At 46.9% G+C, this 21,049-nt stretch overlaps 1 protein-coding gene across 1 annotated transcript in view; it reads left to right on the top strand.

Moving 5' to 3' along the window:
• The window catches only part of GPD1L (glycerol-3-phosphate dehydrogenase 1 like), a 196,534-nt gene that overhangs the window by 19,362 nt on the left and 156,123 nt on the right, over positions 1 to 21,049 (top strand). The window contains exons 2-3 of the mRNA XM_086942106.1: positions 391 to 568; positions 17,169 to 17,309. Of these exons, the coding sequence (XP_086798232.1) occupies positions 391 to 568; positions 17,169 to 17,309 (319 nt within the window). The remainder of the gene's footprint in view (positions 1 to 390; positions 569 to 17,168; positions 17,310 to 21,049) is intronic.

Raw genomic sequence — 21,049 nt, 5'->3', positions numbered from 1 at the left:
AAAATTACCCCGTTTTCTTTTGAGATAGATCCAATGGTGGGGTCAGTGCCTTAGCAAGATTTTTAGGCAGTTGATTACGCCATTGAATTTACAACCAGTGCCCAGTTTAACCTGTTTTTAGGTTGTTGGTTGGAGACTCGGCTATTGTATTTAATTTATTTAAAGTGTAGTGTGGTCTACACTTATAAATATTCATGCACATGTCAAGTAAAGTATCCAGAGCAATCTCATTGCTGTATTGGGAGCAAATATCTTGTTTGGCACCTGTAACCTGTCTGCATGCAAGTTTTGTGTAGTGTCTCTAAAAGATCCATGTGGGATATACCTCTTTGTCGAGTGCCTCACCACTTGGGTGCCCTAATTTTTCTAATTCTTTTCCCATTTTCTTAGGGGCTCCGCTGTTGCCAAAATAATAGGCAACAATGTGCAATCCCTGAACAAGTTTGCCTCTACGGTGAATATGTGGGTCTTCGAGGAACAGGTCAATGGTAGGAAACTTACAGAAATCATCAACAGCGACCATGAGAACGTGAAGTACCTCCCTGGACATAAGCTGCCTGAAAATGTGGTAAGACCTTGTGGAAGCATGTAGGACTGTCTTTGAAGCTGTGCCTTAAGTCAAATCGGCCTATTTAAAGATTCCCCTCAATATACAAGCAGCACTAGTTTTAAATATTATAACAACATTTCAAGGATCTGCAAATACAACTTTTGAAAATAACACCGGAAGATTCAAAGAACCTATTTGATGCAATGGTATCAGATCAGTCGGAGAGTACAGCAGAAAGGATGATGACCTCCAAAGCATAGAGAAATGAGTAGATAAGATCCACCCATCCGATTGGTCAGATCATGCAGCCGCTTCGATAATGATGTCCGAAGGTTGGGGGTAGTGATCAAATAATATGCGTTTGTAATGGCTACATAATGCGGGAGATAGAATGATGAATTTAGAAGGTAAATAGCAGCAGATAAGATGGCGACATCAGTAAGCTCAAAGTATGCAGCAGATATAATAATGACCTCAGAATGTTACGGTAATACAGTAGATATGAGCAGGACACCCAGAGGGAAAGAATGCACACGACTAGATAATGGCAACCGAAGGAAAAGGCAATGAAGCCGGTAACCTTCTGAAGCGATAGGGATGCAAAAGGAGAGGTTATGGTATCAGAAAAGGCCATTGGTTGGTCACACTTTAGCCATCTCCTGTAGGGCCTATTTTGTCACTTCTCCCCCATATCTGCGAGGTTCAGAGGATCAATAGTGCTTCTTAAATTTAGCTAATTTTCTGTCCACCTCTTTTGGTTTTAATATTAAGCGGGATGGTTGTATCTTTGCACACTGACTTCTCCAGCAAATTTTGCATTTATCACTCAAAAACTATGAAAAATATGCAAAGTCCTTTGTGGTTTTGTGGGAAAGTCTTGGTTTTCGCAATACGTTTGTATGCAAATGTTGGGAAACAGCAGTGCAAGGCATGCACTTGTTTAAAGCCTTTGAGACCTACTGACTCAACAGAGTTTAGAGTACTCCCATGAGAAAAGAAATCTGTTTGAGGAAAGCTATGCAGGTGAATGCAAAGGAAAGCAGGAAACTGTAAAGTAAAGACCTTTTCTCCCACAATAATTTTCTTGGTCCTCAAATGCCATATGGCTGTGAGAAATTTACCAATTGAAAAAACAACTGCTCCAATCGTATCTGTAATACATCGGTGCTGTAATATGGTCTTTGAAGCTCATCATTCTGCATAGTGGTATGATCCAGCGTTTTTGTTGCTTTGTGTATACCCTACAAAAGAATAAAACCTGTTCAGTGGACTCTGGGGCCTCACAACTCACTCACTTAAACTCAGATGAGAGGGGAGAGAGAGCAGGCCCAAGTGTAGATGAGCTGTGCTCGGCCTTGGTCACTGTAGAAAGCGATACAAAAGGGGATGATGGACGGAGCGTTTGAGCAAATCAAACACTCACCCCAGTCAACTGATCTGGGTTTAATCCATCACCATTCTTTAGCTCACTCAGCCACCCCAGTTCAGACATGGCCATATGCAAATCTGTCCCTGTGCCTCATGGGAACAGTCCAGCCCGAACTGCCAAGCCATGTCTTCCCTGGACCAGAAACAAGCATCCTGGGACCGGTTTCGGATTCATAATCCTCATCAGCCAGGCTATCTTGAATCCAGTGGCCAAGTGAGCAAGGGACTCACGTCTGAGCATACCCTGCCAACTTAGGGCGAACAAAGCGATACAAAAGGGGATGATGGCCTGAAACCGGTCCTTGGATGCTTGTTTCCAGTCCAGGGAGGACCTGTCTTGGCAGTTTAGGCTGGACTGTTCCCATGGGGCACAGATTCAAGACTGATTTGCATATGGCTGGGTCCAAACTGGAATGGCATGGTGAGCAAATAAAACGATGGATTTAGGCCCAGATCTCTGTAATGGGGTGAATGTAAGACATTGTTCTGCATTCGTCCATCACCTGTTGTTTTTGCATTTGTCACCCGAGTGGGACAGGTATGCTCAGACGTGAGTCCCGTGTTCTCCATGCCACTGGAATCAAGCTATCCAGGCTGATGAGGGCTGAAAGCCTGAAACCGGTCCTTGGATGCTTGTTTCCAGTCCAGGGAGGACCTGTCTTGGCAGTTCGGGCTGGACTGTTCCCATGGGGCACAGGTTCAAGACTGATTTGCAGATGGCTGGGTCCAAACTGGAATGGCATGGTGAGCAAAAAAAACGATGGATTTAGGCCCAGATCTCTGTACTGGGGTGAATGTATGACATTGTTCTGCATTCTGTCCATCACCTGTTTTTGCATTGGTCACTGTAGAAGCATTTTTAGCAATCAGACCAATCTTGTATTGGTTTAAAATTTGGACAAATCCAGAGTTAGCGAGCTATTTGAAACTTGCGTGTAATCTTTGGTAAAGTAGTTAGTCATTCAAATTACCTTGGTTCACACATATTGCAAGCACTTCAGCAGCTATAATCTGCCCAGGGTTTTGGCCAACCCTGAGATGGTCTTTTTCGAGTGCTCAGCTATTCAAAGAGAAATACTGGTCTCCATAACACAGTACAGAAGAAGCGCAAATTAATGTTGCGTTTTCAGAAATTTTAACTTTTCTGCCTCTACGAGCAGGAAATGGACCTGATATACCCAGTAATAAAAAAATTATACATAAAATTCACAGTAGGCACACTGGTTGTAGTTTCCCATTTTAAAAATGGGTCAAACCAAACCAGAGGCTCAGTGGATTGTAATTGTAAACAATGAGGAGATGAATCTATGCCTTTTCCTGAGTTACACCGTGTACAGGTAGCAGGTATATTTGTTCTTTGTTTTACTTGTTTCTTCTTGCCAGATCATTTGTAAGGCACTCTGATATTTTCTATGGTCAAGTTTGCGTTATATAAAACTTTATAAATAAATGATGTCCCCCATCTGTGTCCAGACTTCTTAAAACTGATGAAAATGAAGTGTGCAGTGATCATTTCTGCCTGCCCCTTCCTACGCATAACCCAAGCAGTCACTTCAGATGTTGAGTTGGACCATAAAGAGACTATTGGTTGGTGCTGGCAGGAAGCTGGATGAGTGGAGGGGAAATTGCTTATAGTAGGTGAGAAGCAAAGGACTAATGGTAAAGGAGTGACACTACTCTTTGTCCAGTTATTTTCAATTCCTCCTGGGATTTCGTTTGCTGCCTGTCGCAGCCCTGAACCATGGTCCTTTGCTGGGGGGAAGGGAAACTACCCCCTCAGCATTCTCGACCCGGGCCTAGCAGCAATTATTGATACAAACAAAGCGGTCCCAGATAGACACACAAATAACTGAATCTTAACAACAAATGTGTACATACAAAGATAATTATAACAACATTGTTTTTAATCACAACGTGTATCGTGAAAGATTCATTAATAAAATTAAATACATAATCAATCACATATAATGCCCCTAGAAGAAATGAAATGGGGAAGGGTGGTGCTGGGCTAGTGAAAGTATAGAAACTAGAACATTGGTCACTAAGACCGAGATATACCAGAAATTTAATAAATTGACACAATGGAACAAATAATTCTTCAGTTAATTTAGACAGTCATGCCTCAAATAAAATCACAGATGATAAATGAGGGAGGAGGCTGAGCACAAGAGGAAATGTCGACGTTTCGACCCAAGTGGATGTAGGCGTGGTATAAACCTTGCTAGAGGGTCTTCATCAGGACAGGGGTTGCGGGAAATGGGGCAATAGATCTTAAATAGATACTGAAATGTAGTGGGTCTGGTAGAATCTTGAAGATATGAAAGGTAGATTATATCTGTCAGTAAAATTTGCCGATGACAATCAGGGGTTCAGCTGTAACATTTAGCAAGGACGTACATGGATCACCGCTGGATCATATGTGGCAGTCCTTGTCACTTCGAACAGAACAAAATCTGCCCAAAACAGAGATGCAGCAAAACAAGTGAGGGGTTCAGATGTAGTTTGAAACCAGGAAGTACGTGGGTCACCGTTATTGTGGCGGTCCTCGTCTGCTCCACTCGGCAGAATCTAACAAAGGCAAGATTGTCACGAAGAGTGGGGGTTCAATTAGGGTCGTGGCATACACTGAAAGCCGCCGGTTTGTTCTGCGGTTCGTTATTCAAAAAAGACAAAGGACACGGTCGTGTAAGATGAAAAATCGTAGACTAATTGGGAGATCCTAAACAGCACTGCTCGTCGCTGGGCTCAGACTAGCGACGGGTAGGACATAATTACCTACCTTGGCGTGGGCCAGCGGAGCTGTTCTGGGCAGCGAGACACGACCAGCAGCGGCGATTCCTCGACCCGCCGGAGAGCTGTTGGGAAGACGCCGTCCATTTTGTGCGGCCTGAATGACTGGGCACATCCCTGACCTCGAGTGGACGGGTGTCCGATCCGGAGTGAGGGCAGTCTGGCTTACACTCGCGGCAGGAGTTGGAGCTCCGGTGGTGGCCCCGGGAGATTGGCACCGGAGGTGATGGGGACCTCAGTATGACCGGAGGCCCCGACGGTGCTCTGCTGTGGTTGTAGTGGGTAGGAGAGGCGCAGCATGTCCCTCGGCGGTGGGACTACGCAGAGGAGAACGCGGTGGGGCCTGCTGATTACTCGGCGACTGCTGAAGCCTACACGGACCGGAGGCCCGGGACCCTGGAGTCAGCAGGGCGGTGGGGGTGCTCTGCTGCATCACGGGAGTCTTCCTGGAGGCCTCAGTGGAGCGGAGCTGCACACTGCAGAAGACTGGAGTACCTTGCCTGATCCCTGGGCTGGCCGGCGGGAGAGCTTTGTTAACACTGACCACGCGTGGACGCTGGGGAGGTGCTGGCTGCCCCGGAGGGCCTGCTGGACCTGTGAGCAGGAGTAAGACAGGTGGAGTTTGCCGAGGGATTCCTTCTCTGGCCAAGTGGTGGCAGGACCGCGCCGTACCCCCATATGATGGCCCTATCTGGGTTGCGTGTGCAGTCTGTCCTGTTGCCCAGGTGGTGTTCCGTGGGGCTTGGCTGAGGCAGGAGAGAGACTGCTGGACGACCTTCACACGCTGAGAACGGGCGGCCAAAGCCCCAGAACTGCTGGCGAGATCACCCCTCTTTTCACCGGGTACCATACTGGAAGTGAGTGAGTCCGGTAGACGGACTTGGCGGGCTGGGAGCCGGTGACACAGGGCCCGAGCCCATAAGCGGGGCTCCCCTCCTTCATCTGCAGATCCTGACGGCTGCGGGGACTGCTTCTGGGCTCTCCGGCTGAGCGGACGCTGCCCTGTAGACGTTGGCACCATGACGGTATTGCGCAGGCACACCCATGCCGCTGGAGAGTGGATGCAGGCCCGTCACCACTTCTGAGTAGTGCCATTGCCTCGGTGGTCGTGCGAGGTATCCTCGTTGGTGGGTATTCCTGGTGACACTGCCCTGAGGAAAACTGTGCTGGCACAGAGACTGCCCATGGAGCGACGGCCGGCGCAATGGGAAAATTGCGCCAGAAACCGGGCACACGCCTCTAGACCCTGCGGAGGATTTACCGGGCGCTTGACTTATCAGGAGACTCTGCAGCGGGACTCAAGCAGCGTCAGATGGACCAGATACTGAAGGCCATACCCGGTACCAGAGAAGCCCTACATCATGACATCACCCAGGTGTCCACAAGTCTGGGACTATTGTGGGCAGACCATGGGAAGTTGGTAGACTGAGTGAAACAGACTGAGGATAAGCCGTATTTGCTGGAACCTGCGCAAAAGGCATCGGAGGCCGCCCTGGGAGACCTACAGAGGAGAGTATAGGTGCTGGAAAAGAGGCTGAAGATGCGGACGGACGCAACAGGCGTAACAACATACGCGTGGTGGGTCTGCCGGAAAAAGTTGAGGGGGCTGACATGGTAAGCTATCTGGAGACCTGGTTACGAGAGGTGGTTGTTCCTGAAGGGCTGAAGCAATTCTATACGCTGGAGAGAGCTCACCGCATCCCGGCCCGTCCCCTGGCGCCTGGCCGGCCCCCTGCAGAGAGCACGAACGATGGAGCCTTACCAAGTGGACAATGCACGGGTTTCCATCTACCACGACTATTCTTTTGAGGTCCAACGCCAGCGCTCCTCGTTCCTGGCGGTCAAGAAAGCTCTTCGTGACGAGGGTAACCGCTACTCCCTGTTTCCAGCCCGTCTACGAATTATGCTGGATGGCAACTCCTCATTCTATAATGCCCCTGAGGAAGTATGTAACTGGTTAGAGTCTTATAGGCTGGGACGGACTCCCGCTTGGCGGACGGGGTGAAGCGGGACCTTGCGCTGAAGCCTAGGCAGAGCAGATGGACTAAGAGACAACCAGGGGCTAATCTAGTGCCTTCTGTGTCGCAGACCGAATTGGAACGCAAGGAGGCCCTCAGGGCGGTCTCCACTAGCTCCAGGGCGGTGACGTCTCCATCCGCTGGGGACTCGGGTTCCCGAAGAGGATCCGAGGATGCAACATCTGAGGATTCGGGAGGCGGCGACCAGACGTTGCCACATGTCACTCCAAGGACTGCGGATGGCCTTTTGGACGAGTGATCCCTGTATCTTTCTTATTGCGGTATAGTACAGGAATGTGATTAACCGTGCGGGATGGGGGGGAGGAGTGTGCGCTGATGGTAACAAGGCCTATTGAGTTTTTAAAGGTAGTTGTCTGGGTCTATGGGATATCAGGGGAGTTGTCTGGGAGGTTGGGTCACCTAATCTTCAGAGACTTGTTGTCCACATTGTTGTGGTGCTGAACCCCCTCAAACTCACACTAGCTGTTAGACTCAGGTGGCTACCAGAGACTTTCTTTAATTGGGATTTTGAATTTGGATGGGTTACTGCAGTTTAGAGCCCGTTCTGGGGGTGGGTGGGAAGAGGGTTTGTTGGGTTGTTTTGGGGTTTCTGGGGACTGTCAGTGTGCCAGGGGTTTTGATGCTGCAACGTTTCGCATGTATAATTCTGAATGGGGACCCTACCTGAACTGAAATGTATCACCTGGAATATGAGGGGGCTGAATTCCATGACCATGCGACACAAGGTCCATGCCTATCTGGTTCGCAGGGGGATTCAGGTGGCTTTTGTGCAGGAAACTCATCTTGACCAAACTGAGGGGCGTGCCTTAAAACGCAGATGGCAGGGCCAATTGTTTTATACTACCTTTTCTGCCTAATCGCGGAGAGTTCTGATCTGGGTGAGAGCGGGAGTTCCATTTCAACCCCTAACTACAATGATAGATCCCAAGGGGAGGTTTGTGGCTGTGCAGGGCCGACTAGACGGGAGGGATTTGACACTATGTAGAGTTTATGCCCCGAATATAGAGCAGACGGCCTTTTTTGCACGATTATCTGGGAAACTAGCAACAGTCTTAGCTGGCACGATTTTGCTCGGAGGGGACTTTAACGCTGTTGTAGACGTTGAATTAGATAGGTCACACCCACCTCTGGCTCAGTCTGCAGTCCATAGGGTGGTGAAAGGTAGGAGGGATTGGCAGGACACGTGGGGTCTAGTTGATGCATGGCGGACGCAACCTTCTGCCGAGAGGGATTATTCCTTTTATTCTGCTCCACATGATCTCCATGTCCGACTTAACAGTATTTTATGCTCCCCGGATGTTCAGGGAGACTTGACAGTATTTTATGCTCCCCGGATGTTCAGGGATTGGTCCGTCACAGCGAATACCTGGCGAGAACTATCTCTGACCATAATCCCTGTTTGGTGGTGGCCCAGTGGACCAGGCAGCGGCAACCAATCCCCATTTGGCGTTTGAACCCTCTGGCACTGTAGGATTCTGCTTTTAAGACGTTGGTGCAGGAGGGTATCGAGCGCTACTTTAATGAAAATAAGGGGACGGCGTCGAGTAGGGCCCTCGAATGGGATGGCTTTAAGGTGGTGATCCGAGGGGTTTGCATCTCCTCCACAGCGGGGGCTTGCAAGACTCTACTATGGGATCTTGCACAGAGCGAGGATCGGTTACTCCACGCGGAACAGGCCAGCCACACGGACTCAGTCTCATGGGGCGGTTTCGACCGCACGTGAAGAGGTCGCTACACTAATGGAAAAACTACAATGTTTCGACGATAAAGAATACCTCATTCGGGCTCATGCTGAGCAAGATAAGGTGGGCTCCTACTGGTATGGTTGGCTAATCCTGCGGCCCGAGGCTCCCCGATTCTGACCCTATGTACTGCGGAGGGTCGCTTGATATATGCCCAGAAAGAAATTAACGACCAATTCTTTGCTTACTATGAACGCCTCTACCGAGGTGCGATGCCGTTTATACCTGGGGGAACTTGATGACTTCCTGGCTGCTGCTCATCTACCGCGACTGGCAGTCCCTGATTTTGAATGGTACTACCTGGCAGCACAATTGCAATGGCCTACTCAGGCGGTGGCTCGGGAGTTCAGGGGACCGGAAGGGCCACAGGGCAGACTGTTTCCCAGACATGTAATATCCTTTATAATACTGCACCAGAAGATTGACTTAGATCGACTCACGCTTGAGGAACGTACACTTCGTCTCTGCTGGAATCGCAGTCGCAAACTATCGTGTATCATTCGCCCGTATGCCCAAGAGATACCTCTGGGAGTGTGCACGGCTCTCCCGCATGGCGGCAATTGGTCGGCACTGGCTGGCTGGGAGGATCTCGGGCTACATATGATTTGAGACTTATATGGGGACGGGGCCCTCTTGCCCTTCCAAGAGCTGCAGAATACCTATGAACTCCGAGAGGAGATTACTTATTGCATGCTGCTTTGGTAACTGGTATTCAGAAACAATGGGGTATGGGACTCTCGGAACCGCCGACCTTTCCTGGCTGCCAATACGTGGTTATGGCAGCTGGTACTTTCAAGGCCATTACGTGCCTCTATAGGAGGCTATCGACTGAAAAGTTGCTACCGTTGGATGGCTTGCGAGGAAAATGGGAAGGGGATAACGGAAGACCCATCCCTGGAGACGACGTGGCCCCACTTGGTCCGGTGTTTAGCTGTGATACTCAGTATGCCATTTCATTCGGCCTTAGTAACTGAATGTTCTATACTGATCCAATGGTTACGTTATCGTCAACGTTTCGACCCTGGGATGCCTTGGTTATGGGTCTGACAGGGCTCGAAAAATCCGAAAAATGGTGCTAGTCCTGCAGGTCTAGTACCTTGGAAAATCCCCTCGACCCAACTGCAACCTACTTGACCTCGGTCTCTGGAAAAGGAGCAAAAGTGACAAGTTAACATGATTTAAATGCATCTTTATTGCTCATTCCCTTTGTGAGCAATAAAAATGCCTTTAAATCTTGTTATCTTGCCACGTTTGCTCGGTTTTCAAAGACAGAGGACATAAGTTAGTTTGTCTTCCTACTCGCCAGAATGGGCGAGTAGGACCTAAAAATAGCTTGCCCTCATCAATTCTCCCTCGCAAATGCGAGCGGGCAAGTGGATTTGTCGAGCCCTGGTCTGAGGTCTTCTTCAGGACATTGGAGGGTGTGGTAGGGAATTTTGATACTGTCCTATAAAGTGTTCATGAAAAAATACCTAAACCCTCCCCTTTCACTCACTTGTATATAATTCACTGTCTCACGATTGCACTATGTCACAATGTATGCACTTTATTTATATGCGCCGTTTGTTATTGAGTAATTTGCAATGTATGATCAACTTACTTGCATTTAAAATAATGTACTCTTGAATGAAATTAATTTATGGATTAAAAAGATATTGTTACTTTTTTCTCTCTGGGATTTGCTATTTTTATGTTCTCATTTGATGATCATTCAAAGCATTTGATGATTGATTAAGAAATAACTGTTTGAAATGAATATGTAATTGAAGTAATCAATCTATATACCCGACAGAACCATTGTGTATACTAAACTGTTTTGCCCAGGTTCTGAGGGATACTGGGTTACCCCATAGTGACTTATGGATCCCGAAAGTCAGCAGTACCCCTGCGGGGTCCTGACGGCTCCCTACGGTGGCCGTCAGGACTAACCTCCTGACTGAAGTGCTCTGGCCGGCGTCTTCCTCTACGGAGCAGTCATTGCCCTTTAATGATGCACTTTCGGACGTTCTTTTGGACACATGGTCCAAGCCCAACACAGTGGCTCCTGCGGATAAGAACGTGGCCCGAGGCCATCGGCCGCCCCGGGTGACCCCATTTTCCTCTCCCAACACCCTACCCCCTGAGAGCTTCGTTGTCCAAGCCTCTGCGTCCCCAAGCGCATTCCCTTCCGAAAATGGAACAATTTGGGCCTGTGGTCTCTGAACACTGCATGCCTCTTGGGCCGTTATTCCCATTCTGTGTGGGACACGGTTGCGCAGGTGCTGCCTCGGTGTCCGGAGGAGGCCCGGACGGTGCTCTATCAAGCTGTTGCTGTGTGGGAAGAGACGCTGCCAAATTCAAGATTTGTTGTAGCCTTGACAACGCTGACTTGCTGGGCAGGGCGATTTCCACGACAGTGGCGCTAAGCCGCCGTGCCTGGCTGAGGATGACTGGCTTTTCCGAGGAAGTCCAGAACACTCTGATGAACATGCCCTTTGATGGCAATTGCCTTTTTGGTAACAAGGCAGACAGTGCGTTGGAGCGTTTTAAGGGCTCGCGGGCTACGTCCAAGTCCTTAGACCTTTCGGCCACGCACACACCTTCCACTTCTGCTTTTCGCTCCTTTCGTGGCCAAGGAAGGAGCACACAAACTCGAGTGGGTGGCAGGATTAGCCATCATCTCCCCCACTGACGCACCATCACTTCAGACAGGTGGGTTCTGCAGATAGTCCGACGGGGCTACTCCCTCCCCTTCGAGACTACCACTCCAGCCATGCCACCTCAGTCCCACGGCATGTTGGGGATCTTTTGACACTTCTTCAGCAGGAAGTTACGGCCCTCTTGGCCAAGGGGGCCATCGAGCGCGTTCCGACGCCAGTAGTAGTTTGTGGTTGCTACTCCCACTACTTCCTGGTTCCAAAGAAGGACAAGGGCCTGAGTCCTATCTTAGACCTTCGGACCGTCAATCGCTTCCTCCAGAAGGAGAAGTTCAAGATGCTCACACTTGCCTGCCCTAGACTCGCAAGACTGGATGTTAGCTTTGGACTTGGAGGACGCATATTTTCTTACCCCTGTCCTGCCGGCCCACCGGAGTTACCTGCGGTTCATCGTAGGCCACGAGCAGGGGTTTTAGTCTTCCCTTATCTCGACGACTGGCTGTTGAAGGCGGGCTCGCCCTATGCAGTTGTACCCCACCTCCAGACTACGGCCGACCTCCTGCATTTGCTGGGGCTCTCCATCAACGTGCCAAAGTCGCACCTGATTCCCTCTCAGAAGCTCCTTTTCATCGGAGCATTTCTGGACACGGTGCAGTTTGGGGGTTATCCTCCCGAACAGAGTCCAGGACATTCTGGCTATGATTCCGATCTTTCGGCCCTTGTCCTGGGTTTCAGTCAGGGTGACCTTGAGGCTGCTGGACCTCATGGCCTCCTGCATCCTCCTGACCAATCATGCCAGATGGCATATGTAGGCTCTGCAGTGGGACCTGAAGTTCCAGTGGGCACAGCATCAAAAGGACCTGTCAGAGTACATCCAGATCTCGGAGGGCACTGCGCAACAGTTGGAGTGGTGGCTCACGAACCAACGTTGGGTCAGCGGCAGATCCTTTTCCCTTCCCCAACCGGAGCGCACAGTGATGACTGATGCATTTCTCCTGGGATGGGCGGCCACATGGGAGAGGCGGATATCAGAGGCCTCTGGTCTCCGGCGGAATCCAGACTCCGTATCAACCTTCTGGAGCTCTAACGATCCTACTTGCACTGAAAGCATTCCTTCCCTCTGTCAAAGGCAGAGTAGTGCAGGTGTTCAGACAACACCACCGCCATGTGGTATTGCAACAAACAAGGCGGGGTTGGGTCGTGGACCCTATGTCAGAAGGCTCTGCGTCTCTGCACATGGCTGGATCGTCAAGGCATTTCCTTGACGGTTCAGCACTCGGCAGGTTCTTTGAACGCCAGGGCGGACAAACGCAGGTGCATGATGGATCACAAATGGCCTCTTCACTCTGAGGTGGCGCAAGGTCTCTTTCAACAGTGGGGAGAGCCTTAGTTAGATCTATTAGCCACCGAAGAGAATGTGACTTGTCACTTTTGCGAGTTAGAATTTCCAAGGCCGTACTCGCTAGGTACCACTTTTCTTCATGAGTGGAACTGCTATCTATTGTACGCCTTTTCGCCTATACCACTTCTGCCCAGAGTGCTGAAGAAGATCAGGCGCGACTGGGGCCAAGTCATTCTTGTGTCTCCGGACTGGGCTCGAAGAGTTTGGTATCCCGAGCTACTCAGTATGAGTATGGATCCCCCGATCCGACTGCCTCTTCGGGTGGATCTTCTTTCGCAGCAGCAGGGGACGGTCCTCCACCCAAACCTGCCCAGCCTCCGCCTACATGCGTGGAGATTGAGCGGCGACAGTTGATTCCTTTTGACTTGCCTCCTGAAGTCTGTGACATAATTTTGGCAGCCAGGCATCCCTCCAATAAATCGGCATCCGCCTGCGGGTGAAACAAATTTGTGGCATGGTGCACAGCGAAGGCTGGGGATCCCCTTTCTGCCCCTCTTTCACTAGTCCTTTTTTACCTTACTTCTCTGGCCCAGCAGGGCTCTGCTCTGAGCACTATTAAGGGTTATCTTTCTGCAATTTCAGCCTTTCTCAGGCTCCCTGATCAGCCCTCTCTTTTCAAGTCCCCTTTTGTAAATAGATTTCTGAAAGGCATTACTCACTTTTCCCTCCTGTTCTGTTTGTGATGCCGCAGTAGGACTTGAATCAGGTTCTTACCTATTTGATGTGCGCTCCCTTTGAGCCGCTTCACAACTGTCTTCATTTATTGACTTTGAAGACTGCTTTCCTGGTTGCCATCATCTCCGCTAGGCGCGTGATTTAGCTCCAGGCTCTTTCTTGTAAGCCTCCTTTTCGGTCAGTCTATCCGGACAAGGTTGTGCTTCACTCATCCTTCCTTCTTGCCCAAGGTTGTTACTGCCTTCCACATCAGGCAAGCTATCACCTTGCTCACTTTCTTCCCGCCTCCGCAACCTTCCAGAGAGGAAGAGAGGCTCCACCGTCTGGACCCAAACCGTGCGCTCTCATTTTACCTGAATCACACACAACAGTTCCGGGTGGACGACCAACTCTTTGTTGGCTACGTGGGTGTCCAGAAAGGCCGGGCCGTACAAAAGAGGACTATCTCCCACTGGGTCGTCTTGTGTACCAAGGCCTTTTATTCTCTGGCTAAAAAGGAACCTCTGGGGGTTGCACGTCCATTCTACCAGGGTGACATCTATCAGGCCGCCACGTTGGCCTCGCTGCCCACTCTTACTAAGCACTATTGCCTTGACAGTCCAGTCCAGAGAGACCGCTTCTTTGGCCGTTCTGTTCTCCGTGACTTTCTGGTGTGATCTTTGTTCGCAGACCCACCACCAAGGCTGGTTTTGCTGGGGTATCTATTCTAAGGTAAGGAATCTATCACTAACTTGTTTCTTTCAGATGAACAAGTTACTTACCTTTGGTAACGATAGATCTGTAAGAAACATTACTTGGTGATAGATTCCTTACTGCCCCACACATCCTCCCCGTTCTACAAACTGATTTCTAGATTTAAGGTCATCCCTTTTCAGGGTCCTAGTTTCAATGCACCAGTGGTCAGTATATTGCATGGCTCTGCGTTCCTGGCGCGTAAAGTAGTGTACAGAGCTGAAGTGAGTGCGCGTGGGCGCGTCTAAGTAGCTCCAGCAACATGATCTCGACGCCAACGACGTATGCGGAGCTGCACGACGACGCCTACCGATGCGCAGGGGTACTGCTGACGAAAACTTTCCGGATCCAGTCTTACGCCTGGGGGTAATTCTAAGGTAAGGAATCTATTGCTAACTAATGTTTTTTACAGATATATTGTTACCCAAGGTAAGTAACTTGTTCAACAAGATCATGAAGAGTCTTTCTGCACCAGGGAAGCAGAAGAAATCTGGGTGTTTTGACCACAACTGCAGATTAGCAAATAAGCGGCTAAGAGAGACTTTTAATACTAGGACTAAAATTAAGCCGATGTTATCCAGGCTAGAGCAAGCTGAAAGCTGATCATAAAGTATAGGAATCAAACACTAAAGGAATTCTTGGACAGGTTAATGAAGGCCTGCGCTAAGGGTGACTCCAGGGGCTTTTGGAAGATAGTCAAGGGTAAGCATTCGATGCTAGGTGCCCATGTTGACATAGGGATAAACATCTCACCAGAACAGTGGGCAAGTCACTCTACTGATGTCTACTCCGAGGACCCAGGCAGGTTCAAAGAATAGGACAAGGATCTAAATGTGTTCACCCCTAGCTGTAATATTTGAATTGGAGGAAGTATGGGAAGCTATCAGGATCAGTCTTTCTTGCCAATAAGGCTCCTGGCCCTGATCGGATCCCAATGAACTTATATAAATCAAATATTTCATTTTGGGCCCTGCTATTGACTAATACCCTTGATACAGCCACAGCCAGAGGTATACCCAAGAAGTGGATGTCTGCCACTTTTTTTCCAGTCTTAAAAAAAAAACTGGACTGCCAGAAACTCAGCTCCTATAGGTCCTTTCCTTGTTACGTTCAATTTTAAAGGTGGCTGGAAGAGTTATTTTTAAGAGAATAGAGGAGTGGGTCTAAACCAAAAATTTTCTAAGACCTGTTCAGTATGGCTTTAGGGAGGGCAAGGGAACAATGGAACAATGTCTTAACCTAGAGCTGCTGATCGGGAAATATGTTGTGGCAAAGAAAAGCACCGTCCACTAAGAGTTTATGGACCTAAGCAGCACCTTTGACCGAGTAAATAGGTCAAAGATGTGGTCTTTATGGGCGGATATGGGATTGCCTAAAATCTTGCTGGATTTTTTACGTTCTATGCACGCTGAGGAGTGTACGGACCCCCTTAATTTGTGTTTTTATTGTTGTATATTAATGGATTAAACATGCCTAGGGTTAACTCTGTCTTTGTCTGCCTCTGATGTATGCAGATGACACCGTTTTGTTATCCTGCACAGCTAATGGTTTTAGGGGATTGGTGGATCTGTTTGTAAATGTTATGAATGACATTGACCTGGACACCCGCATCTCTAAAACGGATCTAAAGATTTGTGGTTGGATAACTTCCAAAGTTGGGTCTTTAACTATTACGGGCAGAGTATTTTCGTGGGTCAACTCCTTCCCATATTTGGGAGTTACTTTTGATCAACATTGAAAATGGAGCCCTTGCATGGCTGCTGGAGGCCAACAGTTCAACCAAGGTTGTGGTGCCCTCATTAAGTTTTCTGCGACAATAGGAAATAAGCCCATAGCTCCTCTGCTTCAAATTCACAGGATGAAATGCCGGCCAGTAAATACATACGGTGCAGCAATTTGGGGCTATCAAAATTGTACCAAAATACAGAGGGAAGAGAACCAGTTCTGCCGAAAATACTTGGGGTTTGTCCTACCAGCCCAATTACTTTTATTCATGAACAACTGGGCTTGGCGTTTGTAGAATATTTTGGAAAATTAGCCCCATTTCTTATATGGGTTTCCGTTTGGTGTGGGGACCACACATCTTTTAATAGTGCTGTAATCCAGGATTGTCTTGACTATGATCTGGGGCATAAGATACCATGGTTGGCTTATATCAAGAACTTTGCAATGAAACTGGAACACCCCAAATTGTACTATACTCCCCAGTCTATTGTTAAAGTTGATGCGACAAGCATGAAAGATACATTTTTTTTTTAGTGTAGCTATGCAAATGAGGGAAACTAGGGCTCTGGAGAGACAGATTATGAGAGCCTGCAAGATGATAACATCGAATCCAGGGCTTGAGCCTTATCTTACCTTGGTCAAAAACCCATGGGAGAGATCTTTGCTTACAAGATTTCGATTGGGTTCGATACAGTGCTGCCTTTGTTTCCCTCCTGGACAATATGAACATAATTCCATTTTAACCTGTCCATTGTGATGGAATTACCCCACAAACCTTGGGCCATTTGGTATTATTCTGTCCAACGTATCGCTACCCGCGTAAAAGTCGCTTACTCCCCATTTTAAGGTTATGGGTTTTTATCAGCATAGGCCTGCTTCTTTACATTTACAGATGTTGACTGATCCAACTGTTATGGCAGCTGTTGTGTCCTTCAAAAAAAGTGCTTTACATTTGAATGCTGCTAATTATATGTAAATACTCTGTTAAATATGTGCACTAAAGCATGATTACTTTTTTATCCTAGTTTTAAAGACTATGTATTATATAATCTTTTTAATGTAGATTTATTTATAGCCTTCCTGTTTTATGAGTGTGTTACCGGTGATTGTAACTTTAACTTAAACTTTTATGCTTATTAATTAATCGAATAAAGAATTATATCGATTTCCTATTCCTGTTGAGAACAGATAAGGCATTGAAAAAAGGATAATCCCCGCTGCTTTGGAGTGCTTTATATTTCATCAGTTGTGTGCATTGGAAAATGTGCAATGCAAAAGTAGCCTTTTGTGCACCAGATATGCACAGTGTTTGTGTCCCTGCATTTAAAATGTACACATTGCTGTTCTTAGTCTGCATATCGCTTGGTGTGTGATTCTTTTGTGTCTCATTTGAGGTCTCCATAGTTCCAGAGGTGACCGTTAAACCGTTTACCTTCTATCATTGTGCAGGTCGCTGTTCCAAACCTCTCGGACGCGGTGCAAGGAGCCGACCTCCTGGTCTTCGTCATTCCCCACCAGTTCATTCATAAGATCTGTGATGAGATCCGAGGGAAGGTGGCCCAGAAGGCTCTTGGGATCACCCTGATCAAGGTACAATGGAAGGGGTATTATTTTCAGCCGGGGAAGGAGAGGAAAGTGTGAAAGGCTTGTGCATATGGAATATCCTACAATTAATTGACAAGCTCCGTGCTCTGCAGCTGACAAACCCAATGCTGTCCAGCGGACTCATTGCTTCAATTTCCAGGGGGTTCACTGATTCAGTTTAAAACTCTAGGGCCATTCTGGGGTCCTGCTTTCTAAATATTCTCCAAAAATTCCATACTTGCTCGAGGCATCCTTCACTTTGCCAGAATAGGAGTTCAAACTGGAATATGCAGAGTTGGTTCATGAGGGCCGGATCCATGCCAGACATACATGGTACCCTCTGACTATGTAAATTATTACAATTTAGATTAATTGTTATGCAATTTTCTCCCTTACGGCCTGAAAATCTGGCATGGATCTAGCCTTGATCAACCAACATTGAGCATCCTTGTGTCAGTGTTTGCATGGTCACCTTAAATTGTTTTGAATATAATACAGTGGCACTCAAAGCACGGCCCGGGGTCCGCATGCGGCCCCCTGGTCAACAGCATCACTGAGCTGCAGTTTTTCGACTCAGCACAAATGTTGAGAAGTATGTTAAATAAATTGGCATTTATTCATTTACAGCTTAACTGAAGTTAAGGGAAGTAATTAAGATGTTGTTTACCATTTAAATTTAGGAACATCTTCATTTCTAAAGAGATGCTCCAACTGTAAAAATGACAGTCTCTTTAAAATTCAGAAAGTGTATTTCATTGACATGCAGAAGTGTTTGGTCTTAGTACATTAGATTATATCAGTGAATTGAGACTTTTTATCTTTAAAGTGATCGTTTGCAAAGATGAATTTAGAAACATTCATGCTTCTCCTCCACACTGACAACACCGCAAATAGGGAACTAAGAGGCAAGTCTTTTTGATGTTTACCATATGAGCGGCCAGGGTTCCTACTATACATGGATGGCGGCATAGTTAAGCAAATAAAAATGCATGAGAAGGTTCCATACAGTGCGCATCCTGAAGGCATGTGTTTCGAGGTCCTCTTATATGTGATAATGGAAAAAAAAGAAGTATCACACAATTTGGTCAAATGGAGAAGCCAGGATTGTTCCCAGGTTCTCTGGCTTCATAATATGCAGTTCGGCCTCTATATGTACATGCTTCGCTTCCTCTATGCCCACCTTAGACCATCCACCTGCCATCCATGCGGCCCTCGATCACACTACAGGCAAACTCTTTGACCCCCTGGAAAATGTTTGCAAGTACCCATGCTATAACACATGGTGTCGGAGCATTTTGAAGCAGAATCTTGCTTAGATCACTCAGCTTGTATTATAAAACAGGAGGGCCTGAAGGTGTGTAGATTCTGGTTTTCACCACCCCTTCCAGTGGAGATGTGCAGCATAATATCTTTCTGGATTGAGGTCCTAGGACATTTCCTGCCTAAGATGTGGCAGTCAGGGCAACTCCAGCCCCCAAATTAGCTACCTACCTTGTTATCACTCTTCTCCCACATGACATACATTTTTGAGACCCCTGGGAGCATAGTTCCTTTTTTTAAAGTTTAGTCTTTTCAGGTAGTGAAGGTCTTCTTTGTGTAGTTGGGACCTTCTATTATGACAGTTCATATTGTGATAGGTGAGGTTTGTACATCAGCCGTCCCTTCACATCCATCTTTTGTGGACTGGGCTAAGCGTTTCAACCCTGCACGACCTGATTATATATTGTGAAAACACAGTTGGCCTTAAAATGTACAGTAATTTGCGTTATCGGTCATTTGGTAATGTTTAAATTTGTTCCTTCTACCTTCCCATGCTCTACTTGTGACTCTGTGGTGTTCTTTTCGCCATCATGCTAGTTACCGGAGGAGAATAAACCTAGGATTAATGTGTCATCTACTGAAACTTTTTAGTTAAAAGCGGGGACATCTTAATGGTTTTTGGAGCCCTGGGCCAAACGTGTTTTGGAGCCCTTGTTTGGAACAGCTTTGATTTAATGATCCAGTTTCTGCTCTTTCATGCCCTCTTTGGCCAGTTCACTGACAGTGCACAGGCACACTGGTCCAAATTCTAAATATGCTTACATCTAATATTCAATTATAGTGACGCCTGTTTTTAATATTGCACCACAGCAGCAGCTCACTATTATTACTGCAAATAATTTCTGTGACACCCTCCCATTTCTCATATGAGAGGTTATGTTTTGATATGAAATAATTTTTTTTATGGATGTAGCATAAATACATTTCTCTGCAAACTGTCTGTAATAGACTCTCACATTACCCCATATTAAAAATAAATTAAAGGAAAACGGTACTTAAAACACTCTGTTTAAGAATTATTTAAAGTCATCAGGGAAACACTCTGTAGAACAGGGCTATCTCTATCAGGACGCCCTTGAAAGGCTGGGGCCCTGGGCAAGAGCCCACTTTGCCCATGCCTTAAAACGTCTCCGGTTAAAAGCACTTTCTGCCATGAGAAAGGTCACAGTTGTGCTTTTAGTCCATATCTTGTCCATTTACAAGGAACTGTTTTATGGATTATCGTTGTAATTGTTGGTTAAAAACAGAGTTTTCATGTGTTGTCTGCTCAAACATGGATATTCTTGTTCACTGAAGAATACAAATACACGAGCTCTTCAATGCCGTCGTTTGTTCTGTATATGCTGAAGTGGACATCTACTGTAGAGCCAAGTAGTTGGCTCGGAGTCCCCTTTTTAGGTCTGGCCTACAGGCAGGTTTAGCTGTTGTGGTCAAAGGTCTTAAACCATATAGTGGGCTTTAGCTAAGCCCCTTATTCTTAACCTTCTATTCTACGTTCTCCGGCTCTCTATCTCCTGGCTTCGCTGTCCTATCTCCACCTCTACCCTGCTTCAGTTCATATTTAGTACCTTTAAAAAAAAAAAATCTTTTTGCAACGGACCAGCATCTGAACACTTATCATCAGGCCGCTCACTTTTGGTGATTTACTCCCAATCCTTAGTTTTTTTGTTATTTATTTATTTATTTATTTTTAATTTTTGCGAGGGCCCGGCAATTGTACATTGTTATAGCGTCACTAGCTTCTCCCTATTTGCACAACATACTAAGCATATTTTATTTTTGAATTTATCATTCCAAGATGGCCGCCTGCCATTCTGGAACACTAAATTAAGAATAAAGGATACTAAAAAAATATAATAAAATGGCCTCCCGGCTTGTGTGTGTAAACAGTCACTTGGGGGTTGTGGAAGAGGGTAAACATTGGCTCAGTCAATAGGTTTCACGGGTGAGACCTATTGGCTTTACCAGTGTTTGTTTTTATTATGAACACAGTTTTCATTGGTAGTGTTCTTTAAAAGAAAAAACACTGTTTATTTTCGTAAAAATACCCGGAAATTCCTGCTAGAGGTCTAACTGTTTTATTTTATTTTATTAAAAAATATAAACAGTGTATCTGATTAATGTGTCTATTGTAGCAATGTGTATGTAGGAGAAACCCCTGTTTCCTGGGGACATGCTTCAATTGACAGTGAAGTTATGCACAGGACCAGATGGATGTGTGCAGGACTGTGCTACGACGTCTCTCCTTATAAACCAGGAAGTCCCCTCTCTGTGCCAGGAAGTCTGTTCTTACCTTTATTAATACTTCACCATCCTGCTTGGTGTGCTATAATATTGCTAGGGGTTTTAGTTATACTTCCTTTCTAGCAGCAGAGGAAAATCGTATTCTCCGTCGGTTGTTGTAATTACCACTGACAACTTCTAGC

The sequence above is a fragment of the Lissotriton vulgaris genome, chromosome 10 (assembly GCF_964263255.1).
Source record: "Lissotriton vulgaris chromosome 10, aLisVul1.2, whole genome shotgun sequence".
In the NCBI taxonomy this organism is placed as follows: domain Eukaryota; kingdom Metazoa; phylum Chordata; class Amphibia; order Caudata; family Salamandridae; genus Lissotriton; species Lissotriton vulgaris.
The sequence above is the reverse complement of the archived record's forward strand: the minus strand, read 5'-3'. Positions and strand labels throughout refer to the sequence as shown.